Source organism: Thunnus albacares, chromosome 24, assembly GCF_914725855.1.
Source record: "Thunnus albacares chromosome 24, fThuAlb1.1, whole genome shotgun sequence".
Lineage (NCBI taxonomy): Eukaryota > Metazoa > Chordata > Actinopteri > Scombriformes > Scombridae > Thunnus > Thunnus albacares.
The window spans coordinates 11,966,026-11,990,365 of record NC_058129.1 but is presented as its reverse complement, the minus strand read 5'-3'; the positions used below and the strand labels follow the sequence as shown (position 1 = coordinate 11,990,365).

Below are 24,340 nucleotides of genomic sequence, written 5' to 3'. Positions count from 1 at the left end.
GTTTTTGATGTGTGGGTGAAGCCAAGGTGATGTTTAAAGACAGTAAAATGTAGTTATTTCAGGGTGAGGCTGAAACCCAAGCTTTGTGACTCTGTGACTCAGTGTGGTAGAGAAGAGCTCTTCACTTCTTCCAAATGATTTCTTTCTACTTTCTTGGAGCGATTACAGCACTACCATTTGGCAGGCCTCATTCATCACTGTCTGCAGAGACCTGCTCTGTGTGTGTGTGTGTGTGAAAACCCCCCAGTCCCTGCTCGAACCAGTGTTGTAACATACTAAAACTATTTTGACAACGTATACATGGGCTCACAGGGGCCACATTAAACCAAGTTACATGGCCCATATGCACAAACATATATACAGTAAGTGCATGTGTGCATATTACAACCCGCCATGCAGTTCTACAGACTCCTAGTTAATTACAGTCCTCTAGAAATAATTTTTTTTTTTTTTTAGATTTGCAGATGTAATATCCTTCCTGATGCTCTCATAGATGGGAGTGTAGAATGAACATGACTAAATAATGCATTGTGTTTTTTTAATCATTTAAATGAATGAGTGATGCATCATCCTACCCTCCGCACTGAGTCACAACACAGACATATTGAAGTGTGTCAGGAAAATGTGTACATCATGGTTTCTTAGCCTTTTCTGGTCCTATTTTTAGGTCCCATCAATGACTGTTCATTTAGTTCAAAGAGAGGGTGGTGACCCAAAACACAAGAATGAGAATTGATTAACCAGTGTTTTTGTCCCTTGTAATGTAAGCTGCAAATGTTAGCATGTCTGGCTAACTAGCTTAAAATATACAGTACTTAGCCTCACTACCTAACTGCATTATGTTGTGGGATTAAAGGTTATGTTAGAAAAATCCCTGTTCAGAACTACTCTACCGTGTTGGAAGACCCTTTTTTTTCCTTGTAAAAGTGAAATAAACTATTTGATAGTACAAATAGTAAGACATATCCTAGTATTTGAGTTGCTTATCCCAGTATTTGTTATAGGCATTCAACCACGGTTATGTTAGAACAAATAACATTGTAGTTACATTTTTATTTATGATACTGTACTACAATAGCATAAGACTAATTAGCTGTAAGCTAAAATGCTACCATTTGACTTTTTTCCCGGGACATCCAGCCTTAGCCTCAGGATTTTAGCACAATATCATGAATGTAGCCATAAATTGAATATTTAAGACCATTTTACAGGGTTCTTGTTCCAAAACAAGTCAGCTGGAAACATTGAAAAGTCAGCTAAACACTGAGTCTTCCACCAATGTACAGAGTTGGCATTAATAAGCTAGCTAGCTAGCTAGCTAGCTAAAGCTGATAAAAGGTACTAATGGCAGTCATTTAAGCTGACAGAATTGACAGTTATAGGCCTGAAACAAGAAGTCTGCTATTGTTTAAAAAAACTTGAGAACCCATTTTTTCAACAATAACTACAGATTCTGAGTGGTAAATCTGCCACCTGTAACCATATAAACTGCCATATTTGCCATGCTAGCTCAACAAGTGTAGCAACAGTAAGGACAGGGCTTGAGCAATTAGAACTAGTGTGCTTGCTATAATTTTTGTTTTCTATCCCACAAGTATCCATTCATCAGTGGTTTTCTACGCCCTCCATCTGCCTATGAAGTGACCAGAGTTTGAGAAACATGTGGATCCAGCATGCCTGAATAAAGAGTCTCACAGAGGAACAGTGCTGTATTATGTAATGGTTGGCATTCCCGGTCTCATTCCTGTGGTCGAAAAGACCTTGGAAAAGGACTTCTGACAGGGAATTGACTTTCCTCTCAGCTACTTCTTCTTCCTCCAGTAGCTGAGCAGTATGCTTTGACCCACCTGTGGAGCAAATGAAGAGAGATTTTACTCATGGGAAACAATGAAGTATCATACTCGTATAGCTCAAAAGATCAGGCTGAAAGACGTGATAATACTGCAGTGTTTTTAGTCCAACATAAGTGTGTATGACATAAACAAGTAGGTGCAGAAACACACTTGTGTTCATTCAATAGAGCCAAGTATTTTGTGACTTTGCTATTAAGGTGGGTGTGTGCACATGAAGCCACGTGGAAGCATTTAGACGTGCTGAGTTCAAACACGGTGCCACAGACAGAGCTGCCTCCGAGCTAGGAAGGAGGGAACCAGTGAGTGAGACAGTGAGATTATTACTTAGTGAGTGGAAGACTGGTGCTGATGGAGGGACAATTACTGAGAGATTGTTTCTGAAAGGGAACAGGATGGGGGTAGGAACAAAAAAAAAAAAAGAGAGGGCCCCACTGAGGGATGTAAAAGAGACGTGGTGTTACGCTTGCTGTGATGGCAAAAGAGAGAGATTGCACTACAGAGAGTGAGAGAAAGCCGCATACAGACACACATCCGTCTCCCACAGAAGCCTTTTGCATTGCGCCGGCAGCCAGTGAATGAGCAAACACTGTCCGCTCCGCTCGGCTGCAGATGGGATCCTTTTTTTTTTTTCTTTTTTTTTTTTTTTTTGTAATTGCAGTGAATGAGGTCCCCAGTGACGAGGCTAGTCAAGCCAACAGTGGAAGAGCTGGGCCCCATTTAGGGTAATCACTGCACTGCCGTTTCACTGTGCTACATGAAACCACCATACCAAATTATTAGTTTTTGTGGCTAACGTGTAATGGTTTGAGGCAGCTTGAAGTAGCTGTCGAGGTGGGCTTTGCGGTGAAATTTCCAGCACTGTTTTTACAACTTTGTCTTGTCATTACATTCTTAAAAGTGGGATATTAATGATTTCCTGTATTTGATAGAAGTTATAGTACTCTGATGCTTAACACACTACAATAATATCTCGACTAGCATTCCAATTTGGCACGGTAATACCTCAATATTGTTGTTTTAAACACAATGGAAAATGAACATCAGCAGCTAGCCAAATGCTGGCAGGTTTATCATCAGTACCAGACACGCTGGCAGATGGCCAAAACTCATTTTGGAGCTCCTGTTGTATTTGAAAAAAAATGAATCTGGATGGTGAAAGAGGGAAGAGGTCGTCGGGTAAAAAATAGAAGCGGTTGAGCTGCGGTTGGACATAGTGTTTAGTTTCACTGATTTTAATCAGCCTCCTGTCCTGGTTTTCATACATTTTTTGCTGCATTATGAGGGCTGACTGTGATTTTCTCTCTCTTCCACCTGAAATCTCATTTGAAAGAGCAAGGCCATGGCAGAAATGGAAGGTCGGTTACTTTAGTGAGGTTAATTAAAAAGCCTGTTGCACAATATGTCACTCAGAAAGTAACTAAATTTAGCCATTTACTGTTATTTCTCTGGTGTGAGGTAGACAGGTCTATGTGGTTCCTCTTTCCTGCTCTCTGCTGCAGTAAATGTCTGATGATGGAGGAGAATAGTTTGCTTGGGTGCACTTTGACAAAGGTAATAAAATCACTGGTAATGTAGGGGAAGGATGGCTATAATTTCCCCCAAAAACACATCACTTATTAGACAATCAAAAAAGACAAATGTACTCTTGTTTTTGCTGCAGTAAATACTGTTAAAATAAAAGGTGACTGAAATATGTACTGAAACTGAGCGACTCCTCAACATGAGAGTCTGTTGTCTTTCATATGGGAACCAGTGCTTTAGATTAAAATAGAGACATAAGTGGGCGTGCTAAGAGTTTAGCAAGCAGCTTACACCCCAAGTGTCGGCTTCAATGTCCTAAATGAGATTTCTCCCCCTTGCTAAGTGTTAACCATGGCTCCTTATTAAACCTTTCTAAGGCCATAAAGCTGCCTTACTCAATCTCTGTCACAAATCTGGACCTGTATCTTCGCTCTCAAGACTTTAGATGTTGTTGAGTGAGTGTGTGTGTGTGTGTGTGTGTGTGTGTGTTGGAGCATGCTGCACCGAGCTCTCTTTCAATAGGTAAAGTGTTTCTCAATCTCTTTCCTCGCCCACTCCTCGCCTTCCTTTTGGATGTTTTCCAGAAGCCTCAGTGGAATTCAATGGCGTCTCCCCTGCTGTGTCCCGAGTCTCCAGCCGTTTGTTTCTCTGAGAAACGAGCAGAGGAATGTAGCCCGAAAATGTGATGTTTGGGAGAAAAAGTAGTTTTGTTTTTCACTTTAGCTTCCTGCTTTTTCTCTGACTTGTACATTCTTAAACTCTTGCTTTCTTACTTTCTTTCCTTCTTTCTCTTCTTCGCAGGCTTCATGCACTTCTCTGTCAAACTATTTCATCACGCTTAAGTCTCATCATTCTTGCAGTGTTCAAACACAAACATAATTCACTTAGAATTTCCAGTATTGCATCCCCTGATGAATCACTCTCATCATTCTGCTGGCTTAGCCTGTGATTGATTTAAACTCTCAAATGGATTGAGTGAGCTTTCTAGTGCTTTTTAGCTTATAAATGCTTTTTGCAAGCATTTTATTTGAAGTAGATTTGCCTCAGAGATTGCAAAGAGATTTCATTGTCATCTGAATATAACTGTTTGGTGAATGACCACTCAAATGTCACTGAACTATCAGGTTGTAACTAAAGATTTCTGACTGTGGTGTTACTAAAGTGGCATTTTATTCCTTAATTGTAAATCATTTTCATCAGAACCACACACACAAATATGTTTACCACAAGTCTTATGTAATTACTCAGATATGTTTAAACACCCTTTTTGCTCGTAAATCCTCCATTTCAGCATCATGTGCATTGACACACAACAAAAAACATGTCTAGCTCAGGCATCTGTGACTTGCGTTCAGAGCTGCAACCATTAGTCAATTAATTGATTGGTTGCTATTTTGATGATCAATTAATCGCTTGGAGTCATTCTTAAAGAAAAAATGTCCAAATTTTCTGATTCCCGCTTCTCAAATGTGAATATCTTTTGGTTTCTAAGATATTAACCCGAATACCTTTTGAGTAGTGGACTGTTGTTCAGGTCAAAACAACATTTGAGGACGTCATCTTGGACAACTAATTGATTATCGAGAAAATAATCAAAAGATTAATCGATAATGAAAATAATCATAAGTTGCAGCCCCACTTGCTTTTAATGGCTGGTTCTTTGCTGGAACCTAAAGATCAAAGTGTCTAGTGTTATCTTTTTACAGATAACCTCACATAATGAACAACAGTGTTGGCGTTCATGATTAATAATGATAGACCTTTGGCAAACTGGCAACCAGCACTTAAAGCAAAACTATTGACATGGATTGTGTTCCCACTGCAGCCAGCTACGCTACAAGTGTACTCATGCTACTGTACGATAATTTAGATAAAAGCATCTACCACTTGGTTTTCATTTTATCATCCTGTTTTCGATGGAGCTTCAGAGGCTTTTAGGAAACAAAAGCAGCCCTGTTGCGAGATTTACAGACCTCATTATTGCACGAGGCATAGTACAAACGTACCCACCGCCATCCTACACAAGACACTAATTGCTTTTTTTTAATGGTACAACACTGTGCATGTATTCCCCTCTGCTGTTCAATTTAATTGTCTGCCTCAAGTGTGCTGTGAGCCGTAACGTGCACTCACACACACACACACACTCACACACTACTGCACACAGAGACACGCTGCTATCTTCATTACAGCCTGTAGGCATTTTCATCACGAGTCCCCCATCGGGGGTGTTGCCAGTTTGATTTCCCACAGTGCCTTGCTGTCACTGCTGACAATGCTTGCAGGTATTTTGCCAACATGCGGTTTATTCAACAGTCCGTTGAAGCATATGTGTGTGTGTGTGTTTGTGTGTGTTTGTGCATGGACCCTTAGTCCTTTCCCTTCTGTTGGTTCGGAGGAACTTGCTTTGACGTCTTGCCAGTAGGTTAAGCCATTTAACCTAATCTGAACAAGAGGATGTGATTGGTGGACAATCGAGGAGGGAGGAAGCCTCTCCCAGCTGTCCTGCTGTTTGTTGGTTGTTTTTTTTGTAACTCTTTTTTTTTCACTTGAGGGGAAATTGCACTGTCCAGGCCAGGTACTAAATATAGTCAAACCCTCCCAAATAATCAACTGTTATTGGTGAGTGGTGGAAAGTGTGTATTAGTTTGCATGAATTTTGCAGTTTGCTGAAACAAAAGGTCTAGAAAGCTTGATTTGTCATCCAAGTGTAGCTAAAAGCAACCCTGAATTCACCTTATACACAACAGCATAGAAAATATATTGTTGTCCAGGATTTGGATCAACCAGTGGATGCATTAGGAGTGTAATTATACATATATTACATGAAGATGCAAGGCTATTAGGCAACCAGCATCAATATTGATGCCTGCACACTGACCCCAATAGACAACGTTTCAATCCCAGTCAGAATGTTTAAAAATGGTTATCACACCTGCACATTACCACAGCTTGAGGCCAAAGCCAATGTGGAAGTACCTGAAAGTGCAACGCCACCGACAGCTGCTAGATCCTGGCTCCAGTTGAGTCCCACTCAAAAAGCATCAACTTCTCTCTAGAAATACTAAGTCAATGAGTCATTACGGTCTCAGTAGTTAAATTCAGTCCCTCAAGTAAGTGTGCTTGTGGTCATTTGGGAAATGATTTCACTGTTAGTGTTTTGAAGACTTATATTAGCTTTGATGTGCGATTCCATCTTTATATATAGTCTATGATATATACCGATAGGCTCTATGATGACAGATGTAGTTAAACATCCAACCAACCAGGAGTTGGTGGTGAAGATCTCAAAACAATGAACAATTCAAGAAGCATATGATGACAACTCAATCAAAAGTAATCAATCGCAAAGAGTAGGAGACAGAAATATCTCAAATATATCAAAATATCCAAAATGGGTAAATCCATTAGCATGCTAGGTGTTGCTCGTGCTTTAAAGTCTACTGCTTCTGACATTATGTGAGCAGTTGCTGGGTTTACCGCTGTAACACTGTGGGGAATGAGCAACACCAGCTGGGGGTGTTTGTGATTTGTTTTCTCACTTGAGAAGTGACAATATTGCTTCAGGCTGCATCAAAGAAAGCTAAAGCACCGGCGCTATGGAAATTACATTAACATGACACTATTAAACTAGATTTTATGGGCTCTTGTTCTTGCTCCTCTTGGAAGATATCCTGTGTGTTTAGGCTGTTAAACATTGCAGAGATTACTCAATGCATGAGGGAACAACCCTCTAACCCCATCTGTTTGTCCCAGTAGATGATCTGGGAATAGGATAAAATGATGCGTGCATACTAACACTTAATAATAGCAAGAAGGCTCTTTTGAAAAGACAACTTTGTGAGTGATTTCTGTAGTTGTGTCATATTGCACGTGGGTGTAAATCAACCTAAGTCTGCTCTGTTGATCTTGGCCCATTGACCTGCAGTATTAGAGCAGGACGCAGCATGCTCTCTGGTATGAAGCCTTCAGAGTTTAATGATAAGGTTGACCATGAAAAGAAAAAGCATTTACAGGTTTACAGCTCAAATTACTGCTTGGTAAGTACACACACAGCCTGACAGGGGTTTAGCTAAGGTTCAGGTGCTCTCTCAGCTGGGTTATGTGTTGATTGACAGTTAAATATCTCTGTCTTTATCTGTCTTCCTCTCCATTCCTCTGTCAGTTTCTCGTTTGTCACATAGCCCTGAAGTTGACAACGTTTGTTTTGAGTATGACTAATTGATGGATTTCCTTCATTTCCTGACATTTTTCTCCTCTAGAAAGATTGTGTTTTTGGGCCCTTGCTGCTAAATTGTCAGTCAGAAAAAAGCATGGTGCAGTTTAAAAGTAATAACTCAAAGCACTCTTCTCTCATCTGCCTGACAAAGAGCTGCACTGAAAGGATCCCTGCTGGAATTCATAGCAGGGGACCGAAGGAAGAGAGTGCACAGCTTTGAGGTGTTTTTTTTCCTGCCTTTTTCCCCCCGTGGAGAGTTCTTATCATCAGTCTCACCCATCTGGTTTCTATCCCTGTCGACATTAGTCAGAGTGCTGCAGAACAGACCAGAACTAGAGAGAAGTACTTTTCAAACATCCCCTTACTTCAAACATCCCCCTTACTTTGGGCCAGTTTCCCTCAAGACATTTTCTATCGTTTCATGTATGAAATGAGTCACATTATTCTGAAAACACAATTCTGCAAGGGCAGTAAAACATCTTGATTTTAAATTTCCGGAAAAAGCTTGATAAGTCCTCACCAAGTTTGTCATTTTTACAGTGGACCAGACCAGTAGTGGCCTTATATAGAAAAGTCAATTAAAAAGCACCCATAATCATAACCCAAGTATAAATATAACCAATGCAATGTCCACTCGGTTTTTTAATTTCATAGATCATTTGCATCAGTGACGCTGTGGGGCTTTCTGTAAACCCTCTGCACACCACAACAGATGGTGAGAATATTTTACTTGGCCATTGGCTGCAGGGCTGAAGAAAAGGAGAGTGAAGGAAAATATTGGAAAATAAATAAAATAATGAATAGGTGTAATATGTCAATGTAGACTTGTATGGTAGATGGATGGCAACAAGAGTGTGAGATACAGATCGTAAGTTAAGAGATAGCGGTTTATAAAGGCCACATAGAGACTGTTGTGGCTGTTTTATTAACGGCAGACTTTCTTGGGAGAAAGACAGATTGCGGTTCTTTCCTATAATTGATGCCTTTTCATTAACTGTTCATCTAACATAAAGTGAGTTTTGGCCACAGAGAAACAAAGAGAAAAGTGAAATATATGTAGGTTTTCTTAGCTATTGGCCTCAAGGGGCAAAAGGGGACTGGATAGTAGGAAAGAGGGAGCAATAACTTTGATAAACCGCACCCCAGTTTAATCAAGCATTGACTGTGTCACATGAGAGATGTCTAGAGATGAAAAGAGACTAGTGAGTAGGAGAGGATTTGTGTTCGCAAGTTTTTTTGTGTGTGTTTTTGCTGGCTGACGACTGACGCCGGGGAACAGTGAGGGTGGGTTTGGCAGAAAGACGGACAGCGTTGAGAAGACAGCCATGCTGACAACTTACTGGCAAGACTTCCAGATAGGCAAAGAGCCACGGGTTAACTGGAGTCTGGACGCCAGACAAGGGATGTAGTGAGTCCAAAAGAAATCCGCAGAAACAGAGGCAGAGATGGAAAGAGGACCATATCATCCCAAATTGCAAATCACATTAATAAGTTCAAACATGTCGATCTTCAGCGCTCATTCTTAGAGGAGTTTTGTAGATTTACCATCGATTTGAGCTTTGGCTCTTTTGCTGACACACTCCAGCCATGTTTATTGTCAGCAACACAAACCCGGAACCCTCACTGCGTGGGAGCCACCACAATCAACCTGCCAGCTGACCATAATGGATATTTTTATACTCGGTTGTGACACACAAGCCCCTAACATACATTTTGTTGCAGGAGCACCACTATAATTTAAGAACAGTTTGCTGCAAAAAAAGGGCACGGGTCATTTTATGAAAAGTAAACAGAGAGGAAGCATTTGCTACAACTTGCAGACAGGCTCAGTGTTTTACTGGCAACTTTTTTTTTTTTGTGACTCTCACTTGCTGAAAAATAAGCAGCTATTTTGGTTCTCTGTGCTGTTGCATCAATAAGAATGGGTTGTTTTTCCCCATTAGTTGTGTCACAAACAATAAAATTGGATATATGCTTAAAAGGTGCTTGGAGGAGAAGCGCTGTTTTTTTGTTCCTTTTCCCATGTCTGCAGCTATTTTGATGACTTCTTACCAATTTTTTTTTTTGCCTTGGATGGTTGGATGAGGCTTGCCAGATTCCAGCACAGTTCACTGATGGACAGTCGGTGGTTAAGGCTCAGTGCTTTAGCAATGAAGCTCTCTAATTTTCTTAAAACGAGGAGAGCTGTGTTGGTGTAAGGCCCAAAAGGACAGCTGTGTGAGACTGCACCCTGCCTTTTTAAGGACCTGGACTTGGCCTCTGCAGGTCGCTTTTACAGTCTAGAGTTAGAGCAGGAAAGTCTGACTTCAACAGATCTCCACGCTGTTGAATTGCGTGCCTGCATGCGAGTATGCATATGTAACAGAAAGTACTTAATATGTCCTGGATCACGTAGCATCATTCCACATCTGTGAGATAAGACAAAAATCACGCTCCAAGATAAGATAAAAATGTGTCTTATGTGTGCGTGAGTGTGTACAAGTGTGTGTGCGTGTCTTTGGCCGACTAAGAAAGGGTCATTGATGGGAGTTACTGAATGAAGTGATTGTGATTTGAACTGAAAGAAGCTCAGTTTGGACTCCACAGTGCTCAGTCAGCTCTCCTCAGCTGAAAGATTTCAACACGCATACATACTGGATATTTTTAGACCGTCAGACCTTCAAAATGTGAAACTTGTTGAAATGTCTAGAAAGGTTTGACCTCCTTGCTATCCTTATCCCCGTTCACTCCTCAGTAAGTGCAACAGCAAGCCTATTTTTATTCTCCTGTATTATTATAAACAAACCCTATATATATATCACATTTGACCTCGGCCCGGATGACTATTTCCTTTGCTGAAACTGCTGCCAAGATCAGAGCAGATCATGAGAGCAGGCTGGGCTGTTCCATTTTAAGTGCCACTTTCATTTAGTAAGCAGTATTTCCTCCACATTTACACCACTGTTTACTGAATTTGTTAACAAAAGTGTTGCTGCGGAAGGTGGAAAAATCTTGTCTGTTTTGTTGCTTTTTTGGTACATGAACAAATGTTTCTGAAAAGTTCACAGCCTGAACATACAAATCCATGTATCACAGAGTATCACATGTCGTCAGGAAGTTTAATCAGACAATCATCAGTATGGTATGCAAGGAAAATCTTTGGAGTACAGCATTTAACCATCGTTTAGAAATGAAAAGCAACTAATCTTCTGCAGAAATCTGGCAGAGGCATAAAGATGGCTTCATCCTTTTTAATTTGCGGTGAAGCCCGAAGCCTCCACAAATCAGGAGAGCACACAAGAGCAGTTTTATCTACCTGTTAACCTCTTAGTACCTCAGTAATTGCTTGGACTAAGTATGACATTTTAATATCCATAAAAACTGGAATCCAAGGATGTTATTTCTGTCCAGAGTGTCATTAAAGGTAGGAAAGGCTTTTGCTTTCCCATGAACAGATGAGTGACAGCAGCCCGAGAATCCTTGACCTTTTGATTTTCACCACTTAAGACGTGACCGTTGCGTTTTACAAAGTGACTTTGCTGATGAAGGGGATTAGGAACTGAGAGGTCTGACTGAAAACTTGCAGGTATTATCTCAGATGAGAGGGAACTGTACCTCTGACTGAAAGACGCTCTTAATGATCCTGCAAGGTTTACACAGTTTTCTGCTCACAGTGGCAGATAGCCAGTGCTCCATCTTTCAGTCTATAACAGGATGAGAGAGTCTTGGGAGTTTAGTTCCACATCATCCCACTTCTCTTTCATTTCTGTCCTCTCAAAAAAAAATAAAAAAATCAACAAAAACAACAAAACAAGCTTGATAAACCTACATTAAATGTGACTATTAAAACTCTTCTACACATATCACATCTGAGATTTAAAAGTATCTCTCCCTGCTCTCTTTGTACCAAAAGCTTTGATGAGCAGATTTCAGTGAATTTGGCCTGCTATGTTGGTTTTGGAGGTTTTACTTCAGTGGCCAAAAGAACTGAATCTGACCGCGCCTGTTTGGGTTAAGGTCGGGTCGGGATCCTGCTTTCCTCACTTTCCTTGCTCTTCTTGTCTCACCTTTTCATTAGGACGTCTTCTCCCCACAAGTTTCACACAAATTAAGTCTTTGAGTTTCTGTTATGACTGGAATAAACTTGCATCTAGCATTACTCTTTTTTTCAAACAAGGGGTTAGGGTTAGGGTTAAAGTTTAGGGGGGAAAAGTAGCTTTCCTGAACCAAAGAATGTCTGAGTGAAGGTGTTTAATCTTTGCACATGGCTGTAAGAAGATACAGCAAACCTCTGCGGTGACACATCATGTGTTCATGAGGTCTGTGTTATTGTAACTGGTATTGATATTTAAAGGTTTCGCCACCGTTACTTCAATGACATTCCACGGTCTAACATTACTGGAATGTGATATGAGATATCTCCCCGATGCATGCACGCAGGCTTACTGTAGTTATTGGAGAACGGCTCGCTGATATTGAAGGAAATTGGTTTTGCCCAAAACATACTTGGAATTTTGCCTCGGGCCTTATTACAGTAAGTTCCTCTTGTACGAGATGACCTGCTACACCGCACAATTTCCTAACCTTTTTCCACGCTTTTCTTATTCTTTTCTGTTCAGAAATGTGATTTTAACATAAAATTGTAGGGAAAAAAAGACAGGGTTGTGGGTGATATCGACTAGAAATTAAAGAAATTGTGCATTCCTAGTTCTGTCTCTCTGTCTTTCACCAAAGTTATTTTCCAAAAGTTAATCTTAAAAAAAAAAAAAACCAAGATGTCTATCATCTTGTCAAGCAGCTCATCACTGAAACAGACAGAAATCATGATTTTTGTTTGTCTTATTCTGTCCTGACTGTCTTCTTTTCACCCATCTGTAAAGTCTAAATCTCTAACACCGTACTCCACTATCTCCCTCTTCTTTCTGTCTCAGCATGTGCTGTGTGTGTGTATGTGTGTGTGTTTTGGGATCACATGACGGAGCTCATGTGCCTCCTCCAAGCCCACCATTGTTGTGCACTGCAGAAAACTGGATCCTGCATTGTTGTAGTTGGACATTTCATATGGGAGTTTCCATACAAGTTTTTAATGAAGCACGTTTAAAACAAACACGGTTGACTTAAGTTCTGTTCGATGAGTGCTGAGTTGGTTTGAGAAGAATCAATCGGGTGAATGAAACTAATATATTTGGTGAGGCTTCAGCTCGAGGAAGGAAAGAAAGAGATGGGTGGAGCAGTAGCTAGATATTTGCTCTCCTGGTTTTCTTCTTTGTCTTCTTTCCTGTCTTTTAATCCGTGTTGCTCAAGGATTCTCTTCCAACCTGTTCGCCCGCTTCCTCCTCTCCCTCTCCCCTCTTAACCTCCTTTCAACCAAGATTACCACAGCCCAGAACTGGATCCTGTCCAAACTCCAGAGATCCTCTGGGCTTTTTTTGTACGACAGTGTCGTCTGCCGGTCATTTTCCCAGGATGTCATTCAGGTTTCAGTGGTGTATCTTCACTATCTGACAGCAGGATCTATGCCCATCTGCAGAACATGTTGTGGTCATTTAGGAAGTGTTGTTTCTAGGGGTGTGTGTGTGTGTGTGTGGCATGAGTGTGTGTGTGTGGGTGTGTCCTTACAGGCACACAGACCACACAGAAACAGATGGACACACGGTAGCCAGATGGTGACAGACTTGGCTCACACCTTGGCCTTCACTGCTCTGATTCCTCTTCTCCTCATTTTTCTTCTCTGCTTCTTTTTCTTTCCACTTATCTGTTTGCAGCTCGCTATGATACATGCTGATGCTTAAAAAGTATTTAGTCTGTGCTGCTATATATGCAATTGTAGCCTCCGTCCTGTTTTGTATCCTGAAATAACAGGCACTATGTCTGTTTCTGCTAATTCTGTCCCTCAAGCATTAGCAGTATGGAGTCCCAAAGTGTTCAATATAAAAAAAACAATATAAACCAATAAAAACTACATAAAATAAATAACCACATTAATAAATTATGTAAAATATATAAATAAGCCATTTAATAATTTTTATTTTCATATTAACTGAGTTTTATTAGAGTTCTTTTTTATTTGATTATAGAAAACTCTGATCTAATAAAAATGAACTCCAATGAAACTCAAATTTTATTTTTTCATTTATTTTCTGTTTTTATTCTATAATGGTATTTTCCCCCCAATTACATTTTTGTTCAAGTCACATTTTATTTCATAACGTCACTTTTCACGTGGCGCCAGTCAATTAAAGAACATTTATTAAATAACATTTCTTTACAATGAGGTTGAGTTTTAATTTTTTCTTAAAATATTTCAGCACAATACATAGAAACACAGACACACATCAGCACTTACCTTTTATTAGGGAGAATATAATAATAAGTCTTTTCTGCAGGTAAAGGTTTTTTGCTTGTATGTGCCTGTCAAAGGAAGGAATGCCTGCTATTATAACTACATATTAACTTGACTGGAGCCTCATCAGATTCACTGAATGTATAATAGTATGTTGTAACTCTAAAGCTCTGCAGACTGGCAGGGTGGTACCAGTTTGCTTGAGCTGCCGAGGAGAAAATTACCCTGGGCTAATTTTGGGTTTGGTTCCATGTCTGTGTCTTTTTTTGGCCCCGCTCTTGTTGCTCGAATCAAAGGAAAGTCAAATTCTGGAGGAGAGGATGCTTGCAATGTTCTTCGCTGCTGAATGAATCCAGAGAAAACAATGATATACAGTATACGGACACAAAACAATGATTACCCTTCACTGCCAGCACCAGGTATAGCTACATCATTACAGAGACCACAGCTGATGCTAGTGTAGTGTAGCTGACACACACACACACACCTTTCCTAGGCCATTGCGGTTTTTTCTGAACACTACCAGCTGAGCATCAGCCTCTAGCTATTCATTAGACCCAAACCTGAAGCCTAGACCTCACATTAGGGTCAAAGGTCAGTTGCTTGTTAAGTATGGGGAGGCTCGTTAGAAAAAAATGGCATCCACAAGTCAGGATTTTTGGCTTCTTTTGTGTTTTTCCCACCTTCTACATGTCTCTTAAACATCTCACTCTGCTGTGTAACATAATCTAATTTGTTTTTTTCCACCTCTGTGTTTCTCCTACAGCAACGTTCTCCTGGCAAAGTGCTGTTCGACCTGGTTTGTGTTCATCTCAACCTGGTAGAGGGGGATTATTTTGGACTGGAGTACCAGGACCAGCGCAAGATGACGGTGAGTTATATTAATTACCATAGATTCTGGTTTGCTACTTGTTATTTTTAACATTTTAAAGTAGACGGGAATAAAGACTGCACGATTATGGCAAAAGTTAAAATGTCAGTTATTTTCTGTCACTATGAATAACTTGGACTCGCAAAAGTACAACAAACATAACATATTTTCACCCTTTTACCCTTTTTAGTACAGTATTTCTCAAAGTAGCTTTAGCTATAAAGCCTAATTTTCCTGTCGTACTGTTATTTTGTTCACATGTGCAAAAATCATATAATAAATAGTAATTATTTACAAGCCAAGGGGAAACTTTGAACTGAATCTCTTCTTGTTTGTTGCTGTCTCGTTTGAAACCACATGACTTACACTGATCTACTTTTAGCGTCTGAAATGTTTGTACATGTAGGGGATTTTCCTTTCCGTGGTTGGGAAGATCTCCTCCAATTTACCAACATCTTGAAGCGAGGTCACTTTCTTTCCCACTAGTTAGAATCACATGGGTGCACATTTTGCACTCAAAGGTTGCGACTGGCCGTGTGGAAGTGAGGGGACTCTGCGTAAAACTTATCTTTCATCTACATCTAAGAGATCACAGTTTTCACCTGGATTCACTTGTTCCACCAATTTCATAAAAGGGCAGCTGTTTGTAATAGTTTGCACACTTGCTGTACATGCCATGAGGCGTGTCTGTAGCTAACAGATAATATCGCCTCTACTGCTGCTCTGGCAGCCAGCGTCTGCTGGTAGAATCTCTATCTGTGCGTGGAAACCACTAGAAATAAAGGAAAACAACACATGCACGAACAAATACTTGAATGTACTTGAACACAGATGCTTACTGTGCATTTTGGTGCCTCGGGCATAAGAACAGTTGCTTTGAAGTGGAACAGATGATGCAATGCTGAAGAAATAATGACAACATTGTTAGCACACAAGAAGACACAGAAACGCAAATACATTCAGCTAGTGTTTATTATCTAGTTTATAATATTGGTGTGGTAAATAAGCCAATAAATTAGGTGATTTTTATAAGCTTAAAATGTTATAACCCTGTCGTTATGGTTTATAAGGCGCTTTCCGAGCGTAATGGTGGTTTCAGTGGTAATTTGATCAAATATTCAAGTTGTTTTGCACTAATAGAAACAGCAGTGTCAGCATTGTCACGCTTACTGTTGGTGAGAGCTGAAGTAAGCCAAGAGCAGAAGCACAAAATGACCTTGCTTAAGCAGTCGCAGCTCAAGTGAAAATTATTTAAATTGAGCTTGTATTGTGATAATTTCTGACACATTAAAACAGATGCATCAGTGTTGCTGGTGCAGTTATTCTACAGTTTAGACTGGCCGAAACTGTCAAAAGTGTAGCTATTAATCTATTAAAGTAGCACTTAACAGAAGCACCACAGTAATTATGTTTTAGGAGAAAATCCTCAAGCATCAGTTCTTTTGAGGCAGTGATGTTTATGTTGTGCTCCGTCCTTCTCAGGTGTGGCTGGATCTGCTGAAGCCGACACTGAAACAGATCAGACGTAAGTAACTCTCATGTTCATTTATTTAATTCTAATTTTTCAAATCTGTTGTGCCATTAAATTTGGAGTTTTTACAAAATAGTTCACCAGAATGATCAAGAGTACAATTACACCATTTTGCTGAGCGAGAAGTGCAAAGTTACAGTATACTTGTGCCTCATTACACCATGTAGATAAGATGATATGAGAATACATAATAGGGTTGGTGAAAGGATTTTTCTCTACTGTACCTCTTCTCTGCCTTCTACAGTTTCTCTAACTTTCTCTTTCTGTCTCTTCCTCCTTAACCGCGCCCCTTCCTCTCCCTCTTTCAGGGCCTAAAAACACCATCCTTCGTTTTGTGGTGAAGTTCTTCCCTCCTGACCACACACAGCTCACGGAGGAGCTGACTCAGTAAGTCTTCTCAACACAGAAAAACCACACCTATCCGAAGAACAACTTCTTCTTTAATTAAAAGACATTTTGTTTTGCCATTGGTTTTTCTGTCTGGCTAGAGTGTTTTCAGTCCTTCAAGTAGGTCTTGGAGGATTTATAAGCGCTATTTATGGTTGACAGCTGACTCAAAACATAAAGCAGAGATGTTACAATATGTTTGCATGTCTTTTTTGTACTTTTTTGTTGACCATGGTCAGCTACATACCATTTATAACACATTTATCTCCACATGTCATGACGTCAAACGTTTTTTTTGTTTCTGGACTCAAACAAGAATTCTTAGTTTGTCATCTGGGAACCAGGCTCATGAAAAAAGTGTTCAAAACCAGTCATAGTCATAGTGAGTCATAGTTTTGGAAACAAGCAGTTTTACTGTAAAAAGACTGATTTTTTTTTACTCTGGAAGACATATTTTAACCTTTCAGGAATCTCAGACATCCAGCTGTATCTGGGGAAGCATCTCTTTTGCCTTGATAGAGTCGAAAGATGAGATTATATAGGATAAACGTTCACATTCCCACCTTTTTGCCTCAGATCTTTTCAGCGTCTTGTTCAGAAATTGTAAACTATCAGTGACCATCTTGTCTGGCTTCTTGTTTTGTTTTGTTTAGTCTTACAAAGCTTATCAGAGCTGATTCCTGAGCCCAAGCTCATGTAGTACTTTCAGCTACAGTGCAGCACCAATCTGCATCACATAACCAAAACATAAACATGAAGAATGATTTGACCTTCCACATTTTCCCATGATGCTCCCATGAAGTGTCCAGCTGGGTTCACTTGAAACCAGAGCCAGACAGGAAGCGAGAATCGTGCCTCTCATCTGTGATGAGATAGAAGAAGGACTTAATTTCACAAAAGAACGTCATCACCAGTTCAGAATGCTGTACATGTTTTTTTACTGACGATTCACTGACGTTATGAAGCCTGGCTATTTATTCCACTGAACTCATATTATCTTTGAGAGTGCCAGCTGACTCCAGAGTTAAACAGGAAATGGGCACACAGCCTTTTTTCCTTTGTTTGGCTTTCACAGCGTTTCACTGTTGTCAATATTTCCTTTCATGGGCAATACAGACCAAATCAATAACATATCGGCCTTCTATTAAAAATGGGGGGATACTAGCCAATCAGTGCTGCTCCAGTATTTTGGAAGTGAGGTTAAAGGGGATCTTTTATGCTTTTCCTTATTTTCAGTCATATATATAATATTATAATGTTGAATGTTCATGTTAAAAGTGGCCCAAGTGTCAAATAATGAGGTAAATGTATGTAGAAGTAATCCCTGTGAGCAAAAGTCATCATCTTCAGACTGCTCTGAACACTTGGTTTCCAACGTTTTTTTCTACGTTCAGCCCGAGCTGACGTTGGCTCATGACAGATTTCTTTATATGAACATCTGCTCTATGCACAGCGTGCCAGTTCACTGCGCCGCTCCGCTAACATTATGGCATTTTTCCATTGCTCTAGGGGTAGTTATGGCGAGCCATGACTCGAGTCGAGCTGGCACTCTATGAGTGTTTTTCCATTACACAGCTTGACAAAGTATAATAGGTAGTTTACCTGTTGGAGGTGTGCTGGTCGTCTGCAGCTCTTCATCAAATATCATCATCACTGTGGTTGTTTCTGCTTGTACTATTCCTGCCTGCATTATTTCTAACTGATCCGCTGAACAAAGATCCAAATATCTCCATATGTTGTTGTGTCGACCAGTTCTTAGCACTACTAATGTAGCTCTGCTAATTCAGTGAGGAACATTTTTAATTTCCTGTAAATTCTTCACAATAAAAGTCTCCCTTATTTAGTCATTTAAAAGCTTTTAATATGAAGCAGTAAAGCAGGAAATGTTGGGTTTGCATCAGCAGTAACTTAACACAACTCTGATATGGCTGCCCCTCAGCAGCTCCCGGAAAATTGGCCAATCAAAACAGAGTGGGATCATCATGAGGGGGGCCTTAAAGAGACAGGAGCAAAGACTGCCTGTTAAGAGACAGAGGCTGAACTGAGAGGCTGCATAAAGGGCCAGTATAAGATAAATAAGGAGATTTTTGAGCTGTGAATCATGCAAAGCTACTCTAGGGTACTCCAAAAATAAAACTATAGAGCTAGAAATGAGTATAATAGATCCCCTTTAAAGAGAGACATTTTGGACTCTATTTTGCTGCTTTCTTTCCTTTCTTTATCACTCTAAGCTGTGAACATAGCAAGGTTGCATTCTCCATAGCGAAGTATCTTTTAAGAATTTGAATTGGCCTGATGTATTTCACTCTAAACTTCAAATTGCCAGGTATTCTTTCACTCCAGGCTAAAATAAAATCATACTGGAACTCATCTAAGCCTCATTAACTTTATTAGAGGTAATCATGCAGCTATTAAAAGGTTGAATTATCACATAAAAAAAAGGTGCTGTGGACCATTAATCACATACACACACGGATGCACTCTCCTGCACAGTTTGTCCTCATATAGTGAGTAGAAGACTGGTGAATCAGCCAAGCTCTGTGTTTAAAAAAAGCACTCATGTGGGAAAAATAGGATAAAAATTTAAAAAAATAATAAGACAAAGAATGTCTGGAAAATGTGTGCAAGCATGTGTACATGTGCTGTAGTGTGCATTTTTGAGCTGATAGTAGGTTTTTAGGTCAGCTGTCTGAATGCACTAAAGTCTTCAACACACACCACTTCACTTTATGGTGCTGTCTCTGCTGTTTCCAGACTGAAATGCAGCGTCATGACCCAGCAACATGTGCACGCTGGGTGCATATATGTGTGAACCAATGACTTACAATGTCCAGATCACGTTATAAGTAGCACAATAATTAACAGAAAACAACTGCGGAGGGCGTTTTCTCAATTAGAAAGCAGTTTGAAGTCAGTAAATGTGTCGTATCAGCAATGTGTGTCTAATAAATGACAACACTTTGATGATAATGGGATTGCTTCCAACATTGTAAGCTGTTGAGTTTATAGAGTGTGCATTAGCCCAATAACCTCTCGCTTTCTGTCTTCCTTTTTTTTCCCGCTCTGTCTCACGCTCTCTTCCATTTATCTCTGAATCTGTCTCTTTCTGTTTTCCTTTCTCCAGGTATCTGTTCGCCCTGCAGATTAAACGCGACCTGGCCTGTGGTCGTCTCATCTGTAATGACACCAGCGCTGCTCTTATGGTCTCCCACATCATTCAGTGTAAGCGCAAGACACACATGTACACACATGTACAATTAGTATGTGCAGGAGCTGTGAATCAAATAAGAAATGTCATTTCATTTCAGACATGTACCTCGTTACGTCTTATGTCTGAATACGCGCCTGAGTCACTTTTATGTAAAAGTCACAACGGCAATCTGACTAGGACCTAGTAACATTTCCTTAACACTTTAAACATGGCAGAAGTCTCATCTGAATTAACAAAAATAACCATGAAATAATAAACTGTGAATGAGACCATTTTACATTCTTTTCCCCTCATTATAAAGGACAATGCCAACTGCAAGGAAGACTAAATGAATCTAGTAAAACGCTTTACATATAACATGTGAGTAAGTAGGAATTGAACTATAGTCCCAATTTAATGTCTTGTCTGTCTCTACAGTCTGACTTTATGAAAATTCTCTATTATAATACATAAGAAAATTGATTAGCAAACATTCTTTTCCTCCTTTCTATTATTACTTTTTTAACTCACTGCCGTTCTCACTGATTCAGAATCAGCTTTATTGGCTAAGAATGTTTATGCAAACAAGGAATTTGACTCCAGTTTTAGTGGCTCTCAGTGTACTCACACAAAACAATATTCAGCAAAATACACACAGACATACAGCCAAGGCAAGGACAACAAAGCTGAACAAAGATAATAAAACATATCATTATATACACACAAGTTGGTGAAAAAATGTATACATAGATATAGAAGCAACAAAATATACATAATATGGGTATTAAGTTACTTTATATACATACAAGTGGTGGTTATGTACAGTATATACAGCCTGCTTAAATATATAACTAACAGAAATGGATGATATGTATACATGTTATTGCACATTTTGTATTTTAAACATATATAAATATATGTATAATTTGTGCATCAGATGACATTAAAGTGCAAGCATGTGACTCTTTCTATAAATGTCCTGTCATGTCTGAATAACAAAAAGCCATCATTTTATGAGAGATTTAAACAGAAATGTTATGTTTTCCTTGTCCGATTATATGAGCACATGACAGATTTTCCCTATGGGGGTATATTCAGGCTGCACTTGCTATGACTAGTGTGTCACTAGATTAAGTTTAAACCAGTTAGGTTGAACCATAAATATAGCATCAATTCAATACAAAGCTGTATTTTATTACATTTAAAAATAACACTAATACTAATGGGGATCAGTATTGGTGGGGATTTTTTTTTTATGTGATTGAACATCTTGCACACTCCAGCAGGGCAGATGCTCACCAGCATGAGACCATGATCCCTGTTCATCCTGCCGAAGGATTCTCTACATTGTCGCTTTTTCTTTATTCCATTATCCTGACAGTATATAGCACCATTAATACATAAAGCACCAGTATTCCCTCATATTTAAAACCATCATGACATTTGAATGAAGTGAACACTGTGTGGGAGCATCTGTGTTCATCTCAGTGTCCGTTATTATTCAGCACCATATGTGGAGGATAGAATTTATGGATTCGACTGAGTCTTACAGACAGCGGTGGGCTACGGCGCAGCATGCTAAAGAATATCACTCGGTTGCCGTGGTAACCATGCGCACCTGCAGGTGATACAGTATGAGGGTTTATTATTGCTGATATCGGACAGATGGAGACACACGCTTCATCTGATCTACAGGAGAATAGATTAGAAAGGAGTAGAAATGAAAAGAGACAAGAAAAATAAAGTTAAAGAATGTATATTTTCTTTTTCTTTCACCCATTTCCCCAACTCACCTCACTCCCGTCTCCTCATTTTCACTCCAAATAAATATTCAATACTCTCCCTTCTGCCACCCCTCCTTTCCTCCCCCATCAGCCGAGATAGGAGACTTCGATGAGACCCAGAGCTGGCAGCACCTCCTCCACAATAAGTACCTGCCCGACCAGGACGCCATCAGGGACAAGATCACTGACTGCCACCGCAAGCACGTGTGAGTTATCGGGAGTGTAAGGTTTAAAATGAGACAAAAGCTGCCATGTGTTCAGTACATTGTTGAATCTGTAAATGTGTACAGGTTAAAACATTAAATTGGGGCTGCAACTAACGTTTAGTTTCATAATCAATTACTCTACCAGTTATTTTCTGGATTAATTGTTTTGTCTATAAAAGGTCAGAAAACGGTAAAAAATGTCCATCATAATGTCTTAAAGCTCATAATGATGCCTTCAGATGTCTTGCTTTGTCTGATCATCAGCCCAAAATCCAAAGATATTCAGTTCATTATCATGTATGTCACCTAAAAGCTTAAAATCCTCACATGTGAGAAGCTGCAACCAGCAAATGTTTAGCATTTTTCGTTTAACAATTACTAAAACAAGGAAAGTTTTTACAAAATTTTAAAATCAGTACAATAAAATTATTGGAATTGAGAGCAAGAATAGCTGTGACACAAAAAACAGATGTTACTGATAGCAGAAACATTATAATAAATACTGTATAATGACAGAAACTGTATTTATTGTGGATTGGTTGGATACTGTAGTAATATACAATGTAATAAACAATGTTCTAAATATAAGAAATTAATAGCAAGACTGTACTAACAATGTAGGTCACTCTAGCGCTGTTTACCTGGAAATAGCTGGTCAAGATTATCCCTGCTTGGAAAACAATACTGAGCTGCTTTAGTCTGACTGGGGATCAGTTTCTAGGTGGCATTAAGCTATAAGGTGTCAGGAGAGAGATTGTTGTTTCACGTAAACACAGAGCACATATATTGTACCTCCACAGTCTCACACCAGATGTTTATTCAAATGTGCACTCACACTAACAAAAACACACACCCTTTACACAATTACACCACACCAATTAGCCTCTCTCCTGCAAAGATATTTATCTCTTTAACCACAACTGCACACACACACACACACTTCTAATCTCTTCCCCGCAGAGGTGGCTATCTGCAAATATACCACTTGGCACTCGCTATATGCCCCCTGGACCCCCCCAACACCACACACACACACACATATATAAAACACACAGCACTGCTCTCATTTGCATTCTAGCTGTGTTTCCCCCACCGCTGTTTGCAAATACATGACAAATGCTTTGTATGTAGATGTAAATTCCCCTTAAAACCTTTTGTTTAACCACAGTTAAGAGCTGGAAACCAAACCACTGACATGTTGGTTATTTGTCACGGTCACACTGCAGGCTCCTTCTCCACCCACCTCATACCTCTAATCCCTCAAACCCTGCCCCCCCCCCCCCCCTCTCCCCCCCCTCAGCCAACACAGGAAGGAAGTGGCTAATTCAGCAGCTCATACAGGAAACAGGAAGCTATTTTCAGATTTGTGAGGAAACAAACTTCTTTTGTGGCAGATTGTTTTTTTTTTCGCCCTCTGTGGGCATCTCTGATCCTGATCCTGCAGTGTATTTAGAGACAGTAAATTCATGACTTAATATGCTAAAACCAACTGGAATGGGCTAACATCTGGCACATGCAAACAATAACACATGACAGCTTATTTAAGGATACTGAAAGGAAAGTGCACTAAAATATCCCCATGGTTGTTGCCATGGTAACAGACACCCACCCCTGCTATGAGAGAGTATTGTTGCCGAACAAAGAGAGAATAAACTATTTTTTTCTCGCTTCTGCTTGACAATGAGTTAGATGACAGGCTGCTGATTGATTTGTATGTTGATTGATGGATAATTGATGGGCTGATCTCCTCTGCAGCGGACAGACCCCAGCAGAATCAGACTACCAATTGCTGGAAATCGCCCGGCGGCTGGAGATGTACGGCGTTCGTCTCCACCCGGCCAAGGACCGCGAGGGCACTAAACTCAGCCTGTCTGTGGCACACACTGGGGTGCTGGTTTTCCAGGTAAAACCGTTAATAACTGGCTGCAAATCTCCGTTTGAACAGACTGGTATGAGCTGTAAATTTCTTAAATGTCTTTAATGTCTTCTGGAAAAGGGGAATACATAATATTTTGTAGAGATCTGTTTTGTGGTTCATAGGCTATTCTTGTTTGGCTCCAGTTTTTGAGTTATTAACCTTAACTTAATCAGCTCCAATCCATGTTTGGCATCCGATTCTTGTAGTTTGAGTGAATACAGACACATGATCTGAGACAAAGTCGCACAAAGCTATTAAACTGCAGGTTCGAGTTTAAATACAGTCTGCTTAGCAAAGTGTCGGTCAGCATTTTATGGTTTAATGAAGGCCATGCCTTGTTTGAAACTCATCTCACTTATGTTTGTAACAAAAGAAAAGATGCATCCTCTTTTGATCAGGCTGACTCCAATTAAGTCCTGACTGCGCAATTTCTTCATCCTGAAGTTTTCAAAGAGTGCTGCGATCTTGAAAATTCAGCTGATACGACAAGTTGCTTAATTAGTTCATGAGATTTTGTGGTGAGCCTCCACCCAGCTTC

At 39.8% G+C, this 24,340-nt stretch overlaps 1 protein-coding gene across 4 annotated transcripts in view; it reads left to right on the top strand.

Moving 5' to 3' along the window:
- LOC122976792 (FERM, ARHGEF and pleckstrin domain-containing protein 1-like) overlaps positions 1-24,340 on the top strand; it is a 68,076-nt gene that overhangs the window by 23,814 nt on the left and 19,922 nt on the right. For all 4 annotated transcript variants that reach the window (XM_044345474.1, XM_044345471.1, XM_044345473.1 and 1 more), the window contains exons 3-8: positions 14,682-14,786; positions 16,269-16,311; positions 16,626-16,704; positions 19,829-19,926; positions 21,770-21,884; positions 23,640-23,787. In XM_044345474.1, coding sequence (XP_044201409.1) covers positions 14,682-14,786; positions 16,269-16,311; positions 16,626-16,704; positions 19,829-19,926; positions 21,770-21,884; positions 23,640-23,787 — 588 coding nt within the window. The remainder of the gene's footprint in view (positions 1-14,681; positions 14,787-16,268; positions 16,312-16,625; positions 16,705-19,828; positions 19,927-21,769; positions 21,885-23,639; positions 23,788-24,340) is intronic.